The sequence below is a fragment of the Betta splendens genome, chromosome 7, assembly GCF_900634795.4.
Source record: "Betta splendens chromosome 7, fBetSpl5.4, whole genome shotgun sequence".
Lineage (NCBI taxonomy): Eukaryota > Metazoa > Chordata > Actinopteri > Anabantiformes > Osphronemidae > Betta > Betta splendens.
Genome location: NC_040887.2, coordinates 8,072,335 through 8,093,810, shown reverse-complemented (window position 1 = coordinate 8,093,810; position 21,476 = coordinate 8,072,335). Strand labels below are relative to the sequence as shown.

At 46.9% G+C, this 21,476-nt stretch overlaps 1 protein-coding gene across 2 annotated transcripts; it reads left to right on the top strand.

Annotated features, from left to right (window-relative positions):
• Nucleotides 1–606: 606 nt before the first annotated feature.
• LOC114859405 (chemokine-like protein TAFA-1) lies at nucleotides 607–20,744 on the top strand. Of its 2 annotated transcripts, none has more exons than XM_055510041.1 (6): nucleotides 607–2,038; nucleotides 3,098–3,242; nucleotides 18,483–18,623; nucleotides 19,588–19,712; nucleotides 19,805–19,892; nucleotides 20,002–20,744. In XM_055510041.1, exons 2-5 carry the CDS (start codon nucleotides 3,101–3,103, stop codon nucleotides 19,835–19,837), a joined length of 441 nt encoding a protein of 146 aa, XP_055366016.1. In that variant the 5' UTR covers nucleotides 607–2,038; nucleotides 3,098–3,100; the 3' UTR covers nucleotides 19,838–19,892; nucleotides 20,002–20,744. The 2 variants fall into 2 exon arrangements, with proteins under 2 accessions (XP_055366016.1, XP_040927316.1); XM_041071382.2 differs by having other exon boundaries at nucleotides 672–2,038; nucleotides 3,101–3,242.
• The last annotated feature ends 732 nt before the right edge of the window (nucleotides 20,745–21,476 follow it).

The window sequence follows — 21,476 nt, the reverse complement described above, 5'->3', positions numbered from 1 at the left end:
GTGTTGCAGATAATTATGTGTCACAAATCAATAACGTTATGGATTTTAGGATTCTCTCTGAGATACACGATCTTTAATTTTCTCCCAGAATTCTACATGTTTCCAAACCCTGTGAGGGAGAAGATGCCAATAACGCGTCACGTTGCGCCTGTACGTGTCTGTTAGTCTGCTTCATTTCTATGGAACGATCTGTTTACACGTTGGCAAACGTGTAGCATGTGTGTGTGTGCAGGAGATGCACAGAAGAGGTCACGTCTGCGTTTTTTCAATGTTCCAAGTTAAATTCCCATCAGCTGGAGAACTAAAGCTAAAATAATACGAATCCTCCGCGCAGCAGCTTCATTGTAACCTGTGCTCCTAATTTCCATTTTTGAATTCGTATTGTGGAGTCCTGCTGTTATTAGAGGCTTGTCTGCATTAGTCCTGCTTGACCCAGGGACGTGCATCTGTCGAGGAGCGGATCCGAAGGAGCGCAACCGACCCGTCGTTCCTTGACGCGGCGTCTTTAACCGGAGGCCGCGCACTAAAAACGCAGGACGGCTTCGTCTCAGCCCTGCAATTTTAGCGAATCGTCTCATTCCGATGCAAATGCGTCTTCCCGGGGTTTGAGGTCAGCGCCTGCCCACACAGACTTTGTCTGTCGGTAGATTTCAGGACGCTCTCTCTGACGCACGCAGCCTCCAGTTTTCTCCCATTCGTGGACCCTGTGGAGCAGATGGCTCCAACATGGTCCAGCCCTGAGTCAAAGCAGAGTCACAGAGTCACTCTGAGCAGGTACTGCCTCGTCTTTGGGATCTATTGTTCTGCTAAGAACGACTCAGCGCTTCCTTCTGCTCAACTTCCGCCTCTCTGCCCCGATCCCCTCTGCACGAGGTTGACTCACAGACATTAATGCAGCGCTCCGTGCCGCTCTCCTCGCTCCTTCCTGAACTGGGAACGCACCCTGTCTTCCCTAGCAAGCATCAAAATAAAATGTGAAGTCTTTATGCCGTAGAGATGGCGGTGTGAGCTGCAGGCCTTGGGCATGTTCTGCATTCTAGTGATAAAAAAAAAAAAAAAAAAAAAAAAAAAGCTGAGCCGAGCTCGCTGCGTGGTGAAGGTGACGGGTAATGGGAGGGATCGGGCTCCCGTACCTACAACCTACAGAGCAGCTCTCACCTGCCACCGCCACCACTTCATCTCCAGCACAGGCTGTGGTCCACTCCCTCTCCGCAGGTGATCGCCTCCTTCAGCTCCGACCAACGCTATTATTTTACATCATGCTCTCTTTTTTCATTTTCCTTCCTGCTCAGCACGTGAAGACAAATCCCCTCCTAACATTGTCCTGCGCATGCCTTCTTGCCTCTGTGCTCCGTGCACTTCAGATTTTCAGATTTATTTTCTTACGGGGTGAATTAAAATAGAAATGCAGGGCAGAAAATAACGGAGTGGAAAAAGCATAAAAAGAGACGCGAGCCATTGTAAATATAACGAGTGTTAATCATGTGGTCAGCTGGAGCGGTGCCAGCTCTCCCTGATTTGCATTTGTCAGAAGCATATGATCAGGTGGAGTCCCACCAGAGGCAGTCTGGCTTTAAGACATGTGATACAGTCTTTACACTCAGCCCGGCTGAACGCGAACATTTGTTTCTTGGTGCTCAGACTCAGCGGGAGCTGCTGCTCAGAGGCTGCCTCTCACTGGAAGGATGCAGACGGTGAACGGAGAGATTCCACTACAGTTAATTAAGGAGCACTCCGCACGTGCCTATAAAAGCGAAGGGGCAAATGATTTCTGTGTCAGTGGGAGCAGCTCCTCGAGGGAAAGCAGTGGTATTTCAAAGGTGGAATCGAAAGAGCTGTAAATCTGTTCCCCGACTGTGGCTTTGACGGGCATTTCTGAATCACTGGACTGTTGCTATCAAAGTGTGGAGCAGGGAGGCAGCGGAGTTCCCTCTTCAAGCTGAATCCATGGGATCAACATAAGCAGCATCATGGATGGATTTATGCCATTCTGTTGAGATTTTTTTTACTCTCTCTCTCTCTCTGTTTCGTTGCTCAGGTAAGATTTGCTTCTCTCTTTTTTTTAATCCTGGGCAGAAAATAATTGCAATCATGGTCAGGAATTGGCTGTTTTCACTGAAACTGGCAAATCATGAATTTCCCAAATGAACTAGACTGAATTTAAGAGCAAAATATTAAAAGTTCAAACATAAATACTGAGATTAAATGATTTCTTTTTCATCTGTGTCATTCCAGGAGATGATTTTATGTGTTATTACTATAATTACGCTATTTATAATGATAAATATAATAAGTTCATTTTGAAAAAAAAAGGGGGTGAAAGGTGAGAGGCGTGTGCCTAATTACCTAATGGCTCGTTAACGTGCTGTTCTGTTCTTTGTCTTTAGTGTCTGATGAGTTTTCATGCAGGACATAATTATGTAATATCATTTTGTCTGCTGTAATAAAATGATAATGGTGTTTTTTTGCAGCGTGCTGCTGTTCAGGGCTGAAACATTTTCCATTTTTCCCTTCAAAGACCTTCACAGAGAACCTTCTCCCACGACCAGGAGCTCCACTGGCTGTTGTTCAGTTTGGTTTCTAAATCCCCTTTTACTTAACTAAACATCAGGGTGAAGCATCGGGCGGCGCCTGAGTCCTATTAGGTGCTGTGTCACTGTCACATTATTCTGACAGACGTAGAAAACTCTCAGCAGCCGGCTGCTTGTGAAATCCTATCTTTCTCTAAGTTGCGAGCTTGGTTTTGAGGCAGGAGCACAGCTGAAGGGAATCAGCCTGTCAGGGGGAATCTATGCTGCATGGGAAAACTCCCCAGGGATCACGCCACATTTGCAGCATTACGGCTCAGGGACAAGACAGGGCAAAGTGGAAGATGAAACAGTGAAGAAGTCATACTTATATAATCTCACTAATGATAAATCCACATGACTAAAAGACTCCACTGAGGGGCGTTAAGGCCAATTACAGACCAAAGAGTGGAAGCGTATTTGCTCCTGTAGCTCCTAACTGTGTGTTTGGGGGGTTGTGGGTCAGCGGAGGTCGCCGGGTGAGAACGTGACGGTTTCTCTGAGTTGACTCCACTTCTGCCGGTCCCCAGCAGATGTGTCCTGTCATGTCCTGGCTTCTCTGCCTGTGCCTCTGGGTTAGTGTGACTGCCATCCAGCTGTGTCAGGCCACGTTCTACGACACCATCCAGCAGCATCCTGGGACGAGGCCGGGCCGAACCACCGTTCACATGATCGGTGAGTCCTGCCGTGCTTTCACTCGGTCCGCGTCAAGCTAAACAGCCAGTTCCACCTGTGCTTTTATATGTCTCTGTGGATTTTATGACGTTATTACATCATTAGCAGGTTAGCAGTCAAAACAAACATCCTTTAATCAAAATGCAGTGTCTGATTCTTTTGTTACGTTCCGGCCTTGACGCGCGTGCTGACGATCGCGCAGATCATCCACGGATGCTTTCGCACTTTTGTTGTGCTGTTGCAGCCGATACCGATGCTACAGCGCGCTGCTCCCCCTTAATTTGCTCGTCGCCACTTTACTCCAAGCGAACCGGCGCTGAATAGGATATGGGCCCAACGCCGCGCCGGAGACGTAGTTCTGGTAAATAATTATGATCTCAGGATTCAGCGGAGGGGAGGAAGCTGAACGCTGTCAGAACTTCAAAGGCTGAAGTAGCTGCATGAGCGTGCAGGTCTGTGGTGTCTGTTATTTCCTCTGCACTTCAGGCACATCAGCAAGGGGTCTTTTCAATAGATTCAATATTGTGAGTCAGAAGACTTCCTGTTCCGACACCTTCATTTCATTACGCACATCTGCACATATTCGGTGGAGAAGGGGAATAAAAACAGACGGGAACGGGACCGAAACTCAAACGAGACATCTTTTAGGAACTGGTCTCATGTCAACAAAGGGGAAATGGAATTAATTCTTCAACCGAGCTTCCAGCTATCACTTTGGACAAAGGGAAACAATTCAAATCCATCCGGACCTTCAGCTGCTGAAGGCGCTGGTGCCCTGTCATTCCATTTACCATAGCATGGCTAGTTCTCAATCCTGGATAAATGAGATGCCAGTTTTATGAGAGGAGGATGGGACGCCTGTCGAGATTGATTCTGACACTGGGACATTTGCTTTGTGCTGTGTGTTGTGTGCCTGTTGGATTGGTGGGAGGATTGGGGTTGACGGGTCACGAATTGGCGGCAAGAAGGCCGTTGGTTGCAGACCACTGGGCCAATCATTAAAGGCAGCGAAATGCCACGAGTTCACGGTGACTGGTATTACCAGAGGAAATCGAGATTACAGAGGGCGAGGGATCAGTGGCGTCCTTGACAATAGAAATGTAGGTCTTTGGGGAGACGTTGTTTAGAAAAACCACAAGTCAATCATGCGCGGTGACTTTGAGCACGTCGGAATTGCGGCGTTATCTTCATATCCGCTCAACACACACAAAGTCTCGATAATGTATCGGTTGTAAATATGAACGCGTGCGGCGTGAAAAGGCACGCGAGACGAGAAGATTACAGATTTATCAGCGGCATTGTGTTGCTCGCGCTGTAATTATGCCTTTTGACAGCGTGTAAGCAACTGTTCCCTTCGCGCGCCCATACGTCGGGAGCCTCATTGCAAAAAGCGCGTGTCCAGAGTCCATTAGCTGGATGACCCACGAGCCGGTGCTTGTGCATGCTCAGTGAGTCGGACAAGTCCGTCTGCTTTTCCGCCCTGCGCCTCTACTTACAGATTGCCGCCTGCCACTCTCTCAGATATGCTTAGGGCTGTTCTCCGTCCTCCCGGTACAGGCTGCGCGTGATTCATAAGGTGCTGTATTTATTTGGTGCAAAGAGCGTGAACGGTGCACAAAAGAGAGCAGATTGCGTTTTGCCGTGCATCCGTAAAGTGCCGGGCAGAGATGTTGCTTTGGGGGTCGCGCGTTTCTTGACCCCTGAACATGTCTAGAGGAAAGCGCAGACGGAGAATTTCTCCCGACTGAACCGTGGGCTTTCTAACAGGAAAAAAAAAACACACAACAGCAGCTCCTGGCTTCCTATTTATTAACCAGTCCAACAACTGAAAAGACGGAAACCTACTTTGCAGGTGTGGCAAATTACATTAACAATTCAGCGCTTGCGTACAGTATATGGTAAAGAGAAATCCAGGCTTCAGTGGCGGAGGAACAAAGACGCGTTAAACGTGCAGAGCAGCAGCCTATTCGGAGCAGAGCCATTGTTAATGCAGTGCATCGTGTGGAGGTGTTAGCACCGACTACGACAAAGAGCAGACAGCGGCTGCCTGAGGTGGCCTTGCTCCCTCGCGAACTCACTCCCACCAACAGTCGTATTTGCAGGGTCAAGCTGCTCATAACGGAGGGGTCATCGATTCTCAACGCTCTCGCCTCGTGGCTGCTGCAAAATATCTGGCAGCGGGTGCGTGTGCATACTGATGGGAGGTTTAAGATATGCCGAGGAGCAGACGCGGAGACGTGTCAGAGTTGAGGAAGTTTGGACGTGGAGCGCGTTCCGTTCCTGTATCAGCTGTCGGAGCGTCTGCTGGTCGCTCCTTAAGATGGATGTGGCTAAGGCGCTAAGCTAGTTTAACATGAACGCTCACCTGTAATTCCTCCTGCAGACCATTTAAATCCCCGGCGTTGCCTTTCAGGAGCTTTGCTGAGGACTGGAGGATCAGGGCTCATTTTTCCTCCAACAAAAGGAGCCACTCGCCGGCGAAGCTCACAGATGAAACAAACATGAAAAATGGATTTCGAGCTGTCACAAACAAAAGGTTGGCTCATCCGCGAACTGTTTTAGACACTGACAATTTAATAGCCTTATATAATGCGTCCCGGAGGCACATTATTTTGACATACATCCCCCGCCCCACACCCCCACCCCCACCCCTCGCCGAGACCTCCTCTCAACCCTGCGCTCGCTAGTGTCATCGCCGCTTCGCTGCAGCGCCGATGGGAAGTGGCGTGCGGCCGCAGCCCGAGGCCTCTCCACATCTGGAGCTCTGTCCTGATGTTCCACGCACGCGCTGACCACGCTCCTCTATTGTCTGAAGGTTTATTGACTCTGCTCTGTGGAGGAGCCGCCATGAAGGAGGGTTTCATTTTCTTGGTTACGCCTGAAACTTAGGTAAATGAATCTAAGACAATCAGCGGCGTACTTATTACTGTATGCTCACAGCTACAAACATGTTTCACTATTTCCCATTTATTTCCTGTTTGGTATCATGAATTATTCACAGCAGAGAGCTGCTCTAAGCTTGTGGATATTTGTTTAAAAAGCATGTTTAATTGAAGTCTTTCAGCCAATTCTGTACAGGGGCTATGGTTTGTGGTCACAGCGCTTATATGCAAAATGAATTCCTGTGGCCCACAGCTTAATTAATTAGCCGACTTTCCCTCTCTCAAGACTGCACCAGCTGTTTCTTGTCTTCGCCAGATTCCCAGAGCATTAATAAAAGGGAGTTTAAAGGCGCGCAAGGTTCACGGTTCAGCACATTCTGCCGCGTTGGTGTCACAGTTGTTCTTGCAGCAGAGTGGAGGAAATGAAAAGCTCCAACGCTCCGTACGTCATTTGTTTAAACGCACGCACTAAATGAAATGATTGCATTATGAGTTTGGCTGTAAAGGGGAGCCTCCGCCTTCGGTGCAGCCCGTTGTGTCGCATGTTCGCGACCGGAGCGTGTTGTGTTAGACATGTGTCACTGCAGCATAGCTGTGCACGGCGCTGGCAGCGCTTTGCTATTTTGCTGTCAAGCTCGTGACCTCTGAGCTTGAACTGTCAAACTCATGCTCCACTTCTGCTTCTGAAACATCTGACTGATTGTACGGCAGAAAAAACAAACGGAATGTTCATCATCAGCTGCTTGAGGCACGTCTTCATTTTCGTGTCGTGCTACGGTGACTGTAATCCGATCACGATCTTTGTGTCTGAATTAGTTCATGTCAATGACGCCTAATAAGGTGTAACAAAACAAAACAATAACAGCAACAGACTAAAACACATTAAAAGAATGTCAGACTCGCCTACTTCCAGTTTCTCAAAACTGAAGCTCCGTAGCCCTGCTAGCTTGTCTGTGTCTTATTGTAGCATGCAGATGCTAACTACAGAAGAGTTCATCACAGGGGGAGCATGAATGCTAAGTTTAGTGGATGGCAGCTACATAATGTGAAGAATGGTCATACTGCAAATTTAAATCTGATCCTAGAGTTTATAATAAACCATGTAAAATAAAAAAAACATGTTTTTTGTCTAACGTAATTCAGGTCAAGTATAAAAACTTTAATTAAATCATATCAACATCATATCTTTGGCAGATGATACATTATCCAGTGTTGTCTATCAGACATTTGTCAAAAAAGGAGGGGATGTGCTCAAATGCATTATCAACACATAACTTCCACTTACTGTGGTTTAATTTTAGGAGCGAGAGTGGAGGATGAAGCCTCTGGTGAACCTGAATGCTTGACTGACAATTACTATTTGCAACATTCTGGCACTCTGACTCCAGAAACAGTTTAAAAAAGAGGATTTTATAACAGTTGGAATGCAACGTGACCTCTGCTCTTCAACAAAGCCTCTCAGTGGGTAAGGGTCACCAGAAGCATCCTGCACCAAACAACCACCCAATAATATAAAACATGCAGAACATCCAGAAAGAATAAGTCAGGCTGCTGTTTAGCCGCTGACTGCGGTTCCAGACATTTAGCCTGAGAACGGCTTTAATTAATCATTCCAGGCTAATCTGCCTCCGTTGCACGTGAAGCAGAGCATCCTCTCATTTCTAGACCCTCCTGTTGTTCAGTAGTTAACAGCAGTGTTGGAAACACGTCGCCGTGACAGCTGACATAGCTGAAGGATAGTTGACTCTGGAAACCTCGAGCTTGATGAAAGGCTTCAGCTTCCTTTAATCCAGAAATAGTCTGTAACAAAGCTCGGCTGCTACAGATGCTCCTCTTTGTGTTGTGTGTAAACAGGAAAGCCAATAAGTGCTTTTCTTCATGGCTGCGGAGCACCTCTGAACAGCGTTTGTGCAAAACATTAATACTTAATATTAATTAACGTGTAATAATCTTAGGTGTAATTAGGATGAAACTTTAATAACAGGGAATGTGCTGCGACTGTGATAAAGGGCAGACTCTGCTTTTACAGGAATCACAGGTTCAATAAAAACTAGGGCTAAATAATTCAAAATGTGATGAACAGATGAAAGTGTTCCAGTCTGATATTATATTAATAACGTGCGTCTTTAACAACCGCACACTCATGTACCGCGACAACACCCGACTTTGTTGTGTTTAATACCGTGCCTCTTTGTTGTCACTGCATGTTTCATCTTGCAGCCAGCTTCATGTTTGTCTGGTCACTCTGCGTCTCTGTGCCTGTTTCTGTGTTTGAGGCCAGTCGTTTTATTTCCGTCTCTTCTCCCGCGTCGCCTCGCGCTCGTCTCGTGTCTCCGCTTGTTTTGCGCCGTTGTGCTCTGTTTGCTCCCCTCGTTTCCTGACTCACTGGTCACTTTGCCTTTGTTTTGTTTGCTTCGTGCGGCTGCAGTCGCTGGTTTTCGTCCATTGTGCGCCACCATTTGCGGTAATATCCATAAAACCACTTACAGGATGCAGGATGACAGAAGGACAGTAATTGTTGTCAACAACGCAGTAACGACACGTTTAATGTCTCTTCATTCATTAATCACAGAAATCAATCCAAGCATTTTTATTTTTGTACAGAAGATGAAAACCACCACTTCACACCCACCGCCGCTTCGTGTGTGAGCACCGCTCCTCTTTAATTCAACGTTTCCCCCCCTTGAAACAAAAGCTGCTGGTAAATTAATGATAGCTTGTGTCTTCACTGTTTGTAAATATTGAATCGGGGACTTCAGACCTTCTTGTCTGCTGTGTACTGCGGATGGTTCCAAATGTGTTTCCTGCCAAGGTAAGAGGCTGCGCTGCTGCCAGGATTCCTGCTAGCTCACACACTGGATGTGTCGAGATGCAACACAGTTGTCGCACTTCTATCTGCCCTTTTGGGGGATTTTGAAGGTGTGGCGAAGCTCATCCTACTCTTTAGACCAACAGTAGTGGAATTTAAATGACGACCGACCCAGTTGTTAGACAAAAGGTTTTTAAGAATCCCATTTAAACGAGGTTTGTAGATTTTGAGCTTTTTGTGCGTTTGTATCATCAAATATTAAAAATATTGCAACGAAACAAAACACTACTTGTATTAACTTATCTTCTGCGTTTAGAGACGTGACGATGGGACCATATTTCACCACTTCTGATTGTCTCAATGAAATAAATACGTCTGGCAGAGTGGGAATTGCGCTTGAGAGATCATTTCACATGGTATTGTGCTCGCCTATTTTAAATGCTTGGCAGGAATATGAAATTCATTATCATTACTTAGACCTCATTAAACTGAAAAGAAGCATCTCAACTTACTAATTGGTTCCAAGGGGGAGGGTAGTATGAGAAATAAGCAAAGTAATTAATATTGGGTTTATCGGGCTCTATTCCAGATTCCAGTTTTCTTCCTGCTGTAATATCTCCTTGGTGAGCCATAAGTCTTCTGGCATATTTACACTCCAGATCCAATTACCTTTCCTGGAGAGACGGGAGCAAGGCGTGTGTGGAAACGGGTGGGACAAAAGTGGGAAAAGACCGTTTGTCAAATATGAACAACACGATGGAAGGATTGACTGAAACATTTCATTCCCGTCGCGCGACTAGAAATTAAACGGGCGCGCGGCCTGATTTGTAGCTTTGCGATCTGATCGCGGATCAGTCAAAACGTAATGAAGCCGTCACAGATAAACGCGTCCGCGTGATTGAGCGCTCGTGCGGATGCCGGTGGCGCTCGTGTCCTGCGCTTTTTCCCCCGATTGCGCTAAAATGTGATCAAAACGTTGATCGTCAACGCGCCGCGTGTCTTGCATAATCATCGCCATCAATCCTTCGCAGTGCACGTTATGCAGCACGAAAGGTCGTTTAGCCTTTGTATTATGCATTATTACACAGCGTACACGGTGCAGGCGCACCGGCACCCCGCGTGGACTGTCTGGGCGACGGTGGGAGGGCCCAGCAGTCACATCAGAGCCGAGCAGCTGTTCTTTAAAGGCTGCGTGACTCAGCTCTATCTCTGTTTTGCTTTTCTTCGCGCTCAATGAACTCCTTCATCAGATCAAGCGATCTAAAAATATGAAATACCAGTTCTGGACACTTGCCAGTCAGTGAAAAGGGCCAGACGGGGGGGGGGACAGGAAGGCTTTGACATTTAAAGAATGAGTGACATCGCTGTGACAGGAGCCGGAGCTCTGCAACGTGATTTCAGCGTTCTCCTGTTTTTCTAAAAAAAAACAAGCTCAGTGGAGTGGATGCGCGCTCGGAGTGGCTGGCGCCTTTGTTTATGTGCGTTTAATGAACATGAAAGCTGGAGTGTCGGTGCGCGCGTACAGTGCGCCGCTGTCATGCTCAACGAGCCACGCATCTCCACAATAAAAGCCGAACAACCAGAGGCGCTCTCCCGCGCGCTCGTCCACAGTAACATTTAACGCCCTTGATCACGGCCGGTCCTTCAGTGTCCTGGGTCTGTGTTGTGTGACGACGGAGATGACAAGCTCTCAGGCTGGCATGCAAATAAAAAAAATAAAAAGGAAGGAATAAAAGAAACGTCCCTGCCTCCTCGGCTCCGTGCGGTTTTCATGCATCTTAAAACAACGCCGGCTCCACTCCGTGAGCAGTCATTTTGCATTTCAATAAAGCGTCGTCCGTCTTTGGCCCAGTGAACAGGACCAATCTCACAGCCTCCTTTTGTGACACCGTGTCAGAACCGCAGCCATATTCCATGAATTTCTACGCTTTTATTTGGTTTTTATTTTTTCAGAGCAGCATTTGTTAGTTTTTCTGCTGGTGAATTGGTTTGATTCCTCTCGCTGGCGAGCACAGAAATAGCACGTCTGCTATTTCTTCTAAACACGAGTCTGAGCCTATTGTACTATACTAGGACCGCTTTATCATCACATACTATGATACTGTATGTCACATTCTATTTTAAGGCATGTTTTTTTTACAGCATGCTGTAAAATTCCCTTCTTTTAAGGTAATATATCATTACCAGCTGATTGTTCCTGTGGCTCAATGGTTAAACTGCACTTTGCATCATGGGTTCAAACCCCGAACCTTGAATTTATGCTGTAGATACAGTAGATGTGTGCTGCTGTCAAATCTGAAGTTGTTTCATGAGACATTTTTCATCACATACTATACTACAGGATGACACTTTTTACCACATACACCGTATGTGATGAATAAAGTGTCATATAATGATCTGAAGGCAGCAAACATTACTCTATAAACACATGTCCAATATAGGTTCAAACCCAGGATCATGGCTGCTAAGTGAACTTGTCCAACCATTGAACCACAGGAGCAGTCACTTCACTGATTGTGTTACAGGTATACAGTACAGTATTATGAGTTATATTATAGTACGCAGTCAACAATATTCCTAAATAAAGAATGTGGTAAAAAATGATGTCATAGTGTAGTATGTAATCAAAAACATGCCTTTTTGTAGTATGTGGAAAATGTGTCATAGTATAGTAGGAATTCTGCTAAAAATATATATTTTAGCATTTGTCAGTCACAAAAAGGTTCAGCTTGTTCAAGCTAAACTAGCTTTTTCCACCATTGTCCTGACGATGACTCTACAATGAAATGATGCAAATTCATGGAAATGACGCATTTTACATTTTTTTTTCAGCATTTGAAGTATTGTTTGCTTTTTGATACTTTTTGATTTTCAAGCTTGGTTTTAGACCCCACACACACATTTTTGACTTTCAGATGGACGACGTTGCTTTATTGTAGTTTGCGTTCGACGTCTTTGCCACTGGAACAACGTCAGTGCTGAGAACTAAGCAAAGAAAGACTGAGGCAAAGCAGAGTTTACAAGGTGATGGCTGTCAGCATGCAATAAAACCACTTCCTGATGCCGTGGCAGCAGAGCAGGAAGCAGGATTCGAACCTGGAAAATTCAACACTCTGACCTACAGGACCAGTTAGCATTGATGCTAACCAGCTCTGTGGCATGACTGATGTATTGCACCAAGTCAAACTGCATCAACTGTATTGAAAAAAAACACGTGTTAGAACAGCATGTAATAAAAAAGGTGTGAAAAAAGTGTCACGGTACAGGATGTGATGAAAAAGTGTGATAGTACAGTACAGTAGAAATACATGCATTGCAAAGACAACAGGTTCGATAAGGGAAAAAATATCCCCATGTGTTGACGTTTAATATCTGGAGCTTTGCTCAAAAAGGACATTCTAGATTAGAATAGTGTTTTTAATAACCAACACATGGGTCCTCTCTGTTTTCTTTACTCACGAATCAAATTTGTCTCTCAGTTGATGGAGCAACATGTCACTCACCTCCCCCCAGCATTCATATGTGGAATAACAGCAATACTGCAGGAACTTCAGATGTTTTCACAGACGGCAGGAAAAATAGTCACTCAATTTGACACCATGCAGTCACATGTTTTGTGCCTCTCACTGTCTTCCATCTGCATTAATTTGACATTCTCTAATCTGACGCTCCCATTTCCTGTCAGCGGCGGAATTGCGGCGGCCCGCTGACTTGGATGTCTGCATGCAGAGAGCATGCAAAGAGAAAGTGGAGCCTATTAGAGTCACCTTGGTTGCGTTTCCCATTAAAAGGTGACAGGCACGCTGCTCCACAACACAGACCGCTGTGATTTGGAGCTCAGGGCCTGCTGTCTGTGGTAAATGACTTTTAAGCGCCAAAATAATTAGCCGTACACGTGGCCGCGACTGCCCACTGTGGCCTCTAGACTCTAGGATATGCAGGGCCTCCTGTGACAAGGTGCTACCAAGCTATAGCATCGCATGGCAACCACACGTGTGTGTGTGGATGCACCAGTATGAGCATGCACATGCATCCAAACCTCCAGGATGGAGACCAGTTACCTGCTAAATTGACTCCCTCAGGGTTTTCACTCAGTCTGTCTCCTCTATCCTTTTAGTCATGCGCCGTGTTCATTATATCCACATATTTCACTAACATTATTAGGTTTGGCCCGATGATATATGGCGTTTAGAACTCCTCTGTGGTTTGCATGCGTAGTGTTTTTCATGTAGCTGCCTGGGACAGATGGTGGAGGACTGTTGCCATTCAGACGCACACTCGCTATCAGCGTCTCCGGAGACAAGCCGCAGTCTGGGCTCATTACAGTAGACAGCGACTCGTTGCATGCTCATTGCTCGCTGACGTTTCTATTGAGAGCTTTGGCCGCGTCGGAACTCGCTTACGTTCATTAACGCAGCCACACCCGCTGCCAGGCCCGCTGTCCATAACTCATCGGATTTTGAGGCTTCCGGTGTGACTCATTGTGCCCGGGATCGTCCGCTCAGCCCCCCCCCCCCTCCTCTCCATCCAGCAGCTGAGACAATGCTGATGCCAGGTGTTGTCATTTGTGTAGATAATAGCATTACAGTTAAGTGCTCTGACAAATTAGCGTGTAGTAAACTTGAACAAAGCAAAGTGAAAAGCGAGGAGTTCGCCAGACGATTCACTGGCTGCATAAAAGCCTTTTTATACTTACTGTTAAATGCATTTAACTGCGACTGTCAACGCTCTCTTACATCTTGATTTGCGCAAATAAAAGGAGATGTCACTCACTTTATGGCAGGTCAGAAAATTTAATGAACTACTTGAGGATTAATGAGGCTGAGATTAGTCCAAAACTAATCGTAAGGCCGGTTTGTTGTTGGTGCTTTACATTTCATCTAGACAAAAAAATAAATGGGATTTAGATGTGAAATCATTGGTACCATTTAGAATCAATCACTTGCTCTCGTTTTTGACCTTGGACACACCTAAAGCTGGTGAAAGGGACGCAGAGGTGTCAGAGCTTCTCTGTAGCTGGTGCTTGTTCAAGATGATAAGAAAATCACAAGACAGACTGACTATTAAGGCGTAATGACTGACATTACTAATGCTTTGACCTTGAAAGCAGTTTACTGGGCTGAGAAAACAATATTTATTTTTGCTATTTCTATTTTTACATCTGAGTTAAGCAATCAGTCACGTGACTAGACGTAGTTAAAGTGCTTGAAAATCACAGTGGACGAGCCATTTGCCAAGTGCGGCAGAATAATATTACAAAAATGCAAATACATGTATCAGCCCTGAAATCATATTTTCAGCCACAAGTACTTGAGGTGATCATATTATGCCTAATTTGAGGTTTATATTTTACTCCAGGGCCTGACTGAAAGAAGTTTATATGATTTTCCAGTAAATTCACCGCAAATACTGTACACGTTCTAATCTCTGTGTTTGCAATAGAACAGAAGCCCTGTTTGAGTCATTCAGCAGCCTGGTGTGGTTCTGATTGATTCCCAGATTCTTCAAACGAGAGCAGTAGTCGTTGAAAACTTCACAAATGTCCAGGCCACATAGAAACATGTTCCCAACAATTACAAGTTAAAGGAATTACTGTAGTTTGGAAGCACATTAGTAACTTTATGGTTTCCACAGTCACAACATCAGAAGGTTTAATAGTGGTGGGACCAAATGGAAACCTGGGTGAAGAGAAGTTGTTATTATTGTTTTATTATGAAGTAAAGAGACATTTTACTGTTGAGTCCAAATTCTTTGTGAACAGGGAACTGAGCAGTTAATGTGAACTGCTGTACAAATACTGGAATCGAATCAAAGACACAATAATTGTATAATCTCCATATTTTAATCAAACTCTTTTCAGTTTTGAAGCAAAAGAACCATTAGCGTCTGATCGATGATGGTTAATAAAAACCAGACGTGACAGGTAGAACCCCAGGATTAGTCAAGGCTAAGGCAAAGCAGACTGAGTTCAGTCTGTGGCCACTTTACTGTATGAAGCAGATAGTCATTGTTCTCAGGGAGACTTTTTTTTCCACAGCCTGGAACAAAACTCCAGCTCCAGAAATCCCAGCAGAGCAAATAAATCAGCATAAGAAACCGCCAAAGCACGCCAGAACAAATCACCAGGGACGACAGAACTGTACTGTAACGCAGAGTTATGGCTTTTTCAGTTCCCTCAGACCTTCGGATGAGCTTTGCCCTGTCGGGTGCCGCTTGTGCTGTACAGTAGGCGCTCACCTGTTTCCCAGCTCTGGCTAATCAAGGAGCAGGGGCAGCAGCACCGCTCCAGATGAGCCCATCTGCCTCCGCGTGACCTCTGACCCCGCTAACGAGTGCTTTTGTCTGACCCCTGCCGCCCGCCCGTCACAAAACAAGCGACAAAACAAGCGAACCCACACACACACACACACACACACACACACACACACACACACACACACACACACACACACACACACACACACACTTCACACCCAGAGGCTCTTCGCTCGTCGTCGCTGATAATCGGAGAAATTGGAAATACAGAAAACAATTATACCCTTGCATGGTTCCAGCCCACGTCTGATGAAAGCATTCAGCTACGGCCATGTTTTTCTCTGTCTCCCCCTGAAATATTTATAATGCAAAGACGGGGTCTGGGAGCATGCGGTGTGTCGTACCCGCACGCCGAAACCGGGAGTGAACTTGAAAAGCGCTCGTCGGTGTTGCGTGGCTTTTGTTTAAAGGTGCCCGGCACACCTGCCAGCTGGAAGAACCACCCATTTGCATTTTTGTTCCGTTTTAATGTATTCTACGGAGGTGATGATTTCCAAATATAGTACCCCCCCATTCTTCGCTCTGTTTGCTAGCAACGAGTGGTGCAAGTTAATTCTGTTGAGTAGTGTGTTTTTAATAGATCAAAGAAGAAATCTGGGGCTGTCTTATGCAATTAAGGAGATGCATTAAGAAGAACAAACCCCTGTGGGCTGTTGTTTTCAAATGATGCCCCACTGCTTCCACTGGTACATCACGATTAACGTTGCGCAGACATGCCCTTTTGTTGAGTGCATTAGACAGCAGGCAGCATCCTCCCAGACCAACTACAGGATCTGGATATTTTTCAGTTAAACCAAAGGCTGTTGATGTTTTCTGAAACACGGAGCCAGGAGTCATGATAACCCCAAGAAGTTCACAGACTTGGCAAGACGCCGGCAAAATAAAGGCTTTCTTAATTCTCTCCTTCTCGCGCGTTGGAATTTGGGTATTAATTTAGAGGCTTTTTTTTTTTTCTTCCTTATCCAATTAACACCCTCGTCTGAAGTTGACACGAGTTGTGTTTATTATTCCTTGTCAATTTACTTCAACACGCGCGGATTTACAGCCCAGCGGTTCACGTGCCGTATATCCACAGGAGAGAAACGCTGCATCCTGAATGAAGTCTAATCAGGTCTGAGTCTGACTCCTCCCGGGGCTCCAGGCACATCATGGGAAACATGACGGTGGAACGTGGTGAAGTGAAGGCATCAAGTGCTCAACAAGCCCAGAGATCTATTTCTATCCAGGAGGTCAAGTGCGCCTGTCTGGGCTGATCCCCACAGGAGCTCACGCCACGGCTCAATTATCCACACTGACACATGCAGCCACGCATTGTGGCTCTGTTTCCTGTATGTAACCTGTTTAAACTGCAGATGAATTGCCTGTTAATCACCTGATTCCCGTTCACCACGGTATTTTACCGTCATGTTGCAAAGCGCTGATTATTTGTGGACCTTTCATCATCACACAACTGTTAGATTGACAGTTCCTCCAGCTTGAATCACTTCGGCTGCAGCTTATAGACGCTGATATTTCTAAATAATGAGTTCTGATCACATGCTCCGCGTTGTTTACTGCTGCGGCGCAGATGTTTGTCTGGCCGATCTAAGAAACTAAGAGACGAGGGGTTTGAAAAGGCAACATATTCAAATGTAGTAAAGCAATATGCAAATCACTGCATGATACATTTTATAAACCCACAGCTCATTGTCAAACATTACTTCAAAGCACTTTGCTGGGAACATACGCGGCCCCTTTTCCCCTCCGCGCCGCTCGTTCTCTGAACAACCTCCTTGATCCCGTGTCACGCTGACGGGTGTAATTGTCAGCCGGTCCTCTGCCACGCGGCTCTCATGCGTGGAGAGTGTGCGCGCGGTGGGTGGGAGAGGCCGGCGGCCGAGGCGGGTCGGGTCCGCTCGGGCCGGTCCTCTCATCCTTCGGGGCGCAGCCGGTGGTTGGGAGATAATTGCGCGGTGGAGGCAGGCGCTCATATTCGTGATAACCCTGAAACGGGCCTCTCCTCCTGCTAATAGATGTCTTTTTATTTGCTGCCCACTCTCACACATCCCTTCATTTTGCATTCAGCAACCTGCAGGGGCTTCACTCACACCGATAATTCATGTTTATGGCAAACGTCTGTGTTTATTTACACTTGTTTTGATTCCTTTTATGAGAATGATTGCATCAAATAAACCTGTTGAAATGAATCTCTTAACATTAACATGGCAGAGAACTCTCAGACGTTATGAGCCTGCATCCATATAATTAATGACGAGTTCATCTCTTACTGTATGTACAGTGTTTACTGAGCAGAAGCATTGAATTCCTTTTAATCTGATGTAGCTTTAGGCGGTGAACGTTAATTGGGCCACTACTCAAAGTTGATTTCTCTTATTCATACATAGTGAACGTGCAAACAAACCATAACGTTACAGTTGTGCTAAGCTGTAATTGCAAATTATTCCAAATATGAACCTTTGGAACACAGCTGTACAGTAAGAGCTGGATCACATCTGGACTGTGGCAGTGAACGAAGCAGTTGTGTTACTATTACAGTCACGAGGGCTGTAGACGCAGCGAAGACAAGCTTCCTCTTCATCATCTTCCTCTCCTGTTGTTTTTTGCTATAGCGCGTTTCATGGGTTTATTGGGTTTCGAGGCCATCTTTACCTGATGTTAGGACTTCCATCAAAAGCCATAGCATCAAACGTGACTGTGACTCTCAGAACCACCTCCAGGCTTTGCCTGCTTCAACGATCTGCTTGGCTGTGGAGTAATGAGGGAACGGGTCACACCTGGCTGTGTCGCTGCCTGTCAGCCATTTGTGCCATCGTTCAAAACAGCAATTCAGAAAACGTTGGAAAACTTTCATTTAGGAGTGGATTTAACAGGGTTTATGTCAAGCCTTAGTCTGGGCAGCTGTTGAAAGAATTAAGTGCTCATCTAACATTATTTTTTATCACCGATTCCTCTGACTTCTCTGTATTTCGTCCTGGTGGATCAGAAACTACAGTAAAATGACTGTTTATTAATCAACAGAGAAGAACCATGAGTGCTGTTCTTATTTTCTCTACATCTCGAGTGATTCATTGATCACAGCAGAACTCCAGTAACAGTTCCACCGCATGTTGTAGAAAGTACCAGATGTACTTACTTCCCGAACCCCCAAAGTGAACTGTTCTAAAGTGACTCTGCCTTATCACCCCTGCGGTGCAGACTAAATGCAGTCCGTTGTGTTTGTTTTCTCCTTATCAGAGGGAGGCACATGTGAAGTAATTGCCGCTCACAGATGCTGCAACAAGAACCGCATCGAGGAGCGGTCGCAGACTGTCAAGTGCTCTTGTCTGCCGGGGAAGGTGGCTGGAACGACCCGAAACAGACCTTCCTGCGTCGACGGTGAGTCATAAAGCGGCGAGGACGGGGAGCGAAGCGCTGTCCGGCGGTCGCGTGAGGGGAAATACTAGCTTTATGTGCGTGCGTGAAAAAGCGCCTTCCATTTTTGAAAGTGAAGTCCTGCCAGAGCAGCGCGTCCCATTTGCTATAGATGCAGAGATTCGCTCAAATAAAGGAGCTAAGTCACCGACACAAGGCCTGGTCCCCGATAAGCTCAACGTTGGCGGCGACGATGTCACATCCAAACTCGGCTGCTGACGGGAAGCAGTAGGTGTCCACAGGCAGACGTACAGTAACTAGTGAGCGATGCAGAGGCAAACAGCTGATCATCACGTCAATGCAGGTGCTTTTAAAGGCGCTGTGACAAACGCGAGCTCCAGAAGAAATGTCTCTGCCGGTTCCGTCTAGATCCAACACACACACACACACACACACACACACACACACACACACACTGGCTCCGGCAGACACCACTCACCTGCGGCTTTTATCTTAAATCCTTTTGCAAATATTACAGCAACCTCTGACTCGGACCGGGGGAATTTGAGGTCTCCCGGTGTCGCCGCTGACAGATCCTTTTCCTCCGTCGCGCATTACAAACCATTTACCGTCTACTTACCCTGTATTTAAAGCAATTTTCCCTCCTGACGGCGGAAAGGTGGCGCGCATTAAAGTCAAGGCACAGTCGCGCCCACCGATCCACGCGCACAGTCAAAAGCCTCGGTTCCACCCACTGCATTCATGTATAACTGCATCTAATATAGGAAGCATGTCGGCTGAAAAGCACGTCTGACACACACGATCAAATCCTTCACTGACACTTTGAACACTTTGGCTGTGACACGTCTGATAATTAGGATTAGGAACTCCCTCCTAATTGCCTCGCTGGGATTTGCCGCACGCCTTTGTGCCGCATTAGGGTGAAGGGGACCTGCATCACCGTTTCTCTTGTCTCCGTCGCCCGTAGCGTCCATAGTAATCGGGAAGTGGTGGTGTGAGATGGAGCCGTGCCTGGAGGGGGAGGAGTGCAAGACCCTCCCCGACAACTCGGGCTGGATGTGCTACGCCGGCAACAAGATCAAAACCACAAGGGTAAGATGACCTCTTATGACGCTGCAGCGGGAGTGTGAGTGTTACACGTTCACCGCACACCGACCTGTCCGTTTCCCTGTGTTTGTCGTCAGAACACGCAGCCTTACACGACGTCCACGTATTGACGGCCCGCAGGCGCGGACGCGAGGACACGCCTCCGGGGCTGAGGCCGATTTGCAGGTGAGAACCGGGAACGTCAGACGCGGTGAGCGTCTCCCCGCTGCATAATTGCGACACGTGACCTGTGATTTTTACGCCCGTCTAAATATACGTCTCCTTCCTGTTTCAGCTCCGCCGCCGGACCAATTATCACGAAGACAATGAACCTATTGTTGCTGTACGAAATGTGAACACTTCTCGGATCAAAGTGTAAAAAAAAAAAAAAAAAAAAAAGATGTAAAAATGCACACGCTGCTCCGACGCTACGAGCTGCCCGCGAGGAACTTTGTGCTCTCATCATTTCCTGCGGACGTTCGCGGTGGATCGCCGATGCGCGCGCGTCTGGATTGACTCGTGGAGCGCGGCGCCGCTCCCCAGACGTCAGTGACGCTGCCGAGCGGGAGCACAGCGCATCAAAGGACACGCGCGCGCTAGTTGACAGCCCTCAGGTTTTTCTTTTCTTTTTTTTTTCTTTCTTTTTTTTAAATTGCGTGTTGAAAAATATTGTACATAAAATGTCCGTCCCTTCTCGTGAACACAGGATTATTCGGACGGTAGTGAGTTGCTCTCCTCTCCGGGACATGAAGGTGAACCAGACGTGTTTTACAAATACAACTTGTGTGTCCTGATGCGTTAAACCATTTGTTCGTGTGCTACTCGTTTGCCTCCGCTCACCTCTTAAACGGCTCCACCGGTCAAACTTGGTAACGTGTCAGCCGCCCCCGAAAATGAGTGATTCGCCCAAAATGTGATGCCGCTAGGTCGTTTTCAATACTTGAAATGCCTTATTTGTGTCTAATCACCCAGACATTGTACATACGAAGCCATCGCTGGACGTGTGCAGATGTTCCATTAAAGTCCTTGTTCCTGTAACTCATGTGAGCGCCTCCTTCGATGACGGAAGCCCCAGCTGTGACTCAGCCGAAACCACTGGAGGAAGAGGGAACCGGCCGCGCTCGCGCTCGCGCTCGAGCTCGAGTCCGTGGTGATCTGTAAAACTCGACACGGACCGCGGCGCGCGCACGTACGCGAGATGAATGGGAAACGGGCCCGGGCTCCGGTGTTAACAACCCTTTGATGTAGCGTCGCAGCGGGAGACCGGCCCTCGGTTTCGCAGCCCCGGCCCCTCGGGGATTATTCTGGGAGGAACTCTGGGTGGCGGCTGGTTTTTCTGCGGGGTCTCATCCGTCTTCTGGAGAAGTCAAGGTTTTTCCCGCTCCCCCTGCTTGATTCATTATTGTGTAACGTCTCCGGCTTTATTAAAACGAGCACGTTTGTTCATTCGGGTCCAATAGTTTATGGGGTGGAAACGTCATATTGGCTGTTCGGTCCAGATGCTGCACTGGACGCTGTGGAAAAGGCTCCAGCGTCCAACTCCAGGTGCGGCTGCAATTCTTATCAATCTGGAATCGATCGAACAGCCAGCATTCGCCCCTTTCCCTGTCTTTTCTTTGCCTACGTTGTCTGCACGGACGCCAAACTGTCCGTTCACACCGTCCATCCACTGTTCCGGTCCCGCTCTATTTGCCCGCGGGCGGCCATGATTTGGGCCAGCGTTTGAAGTAATGTGTGCGACGGCTAAACGGCCGTAATGTGTGCGACGTG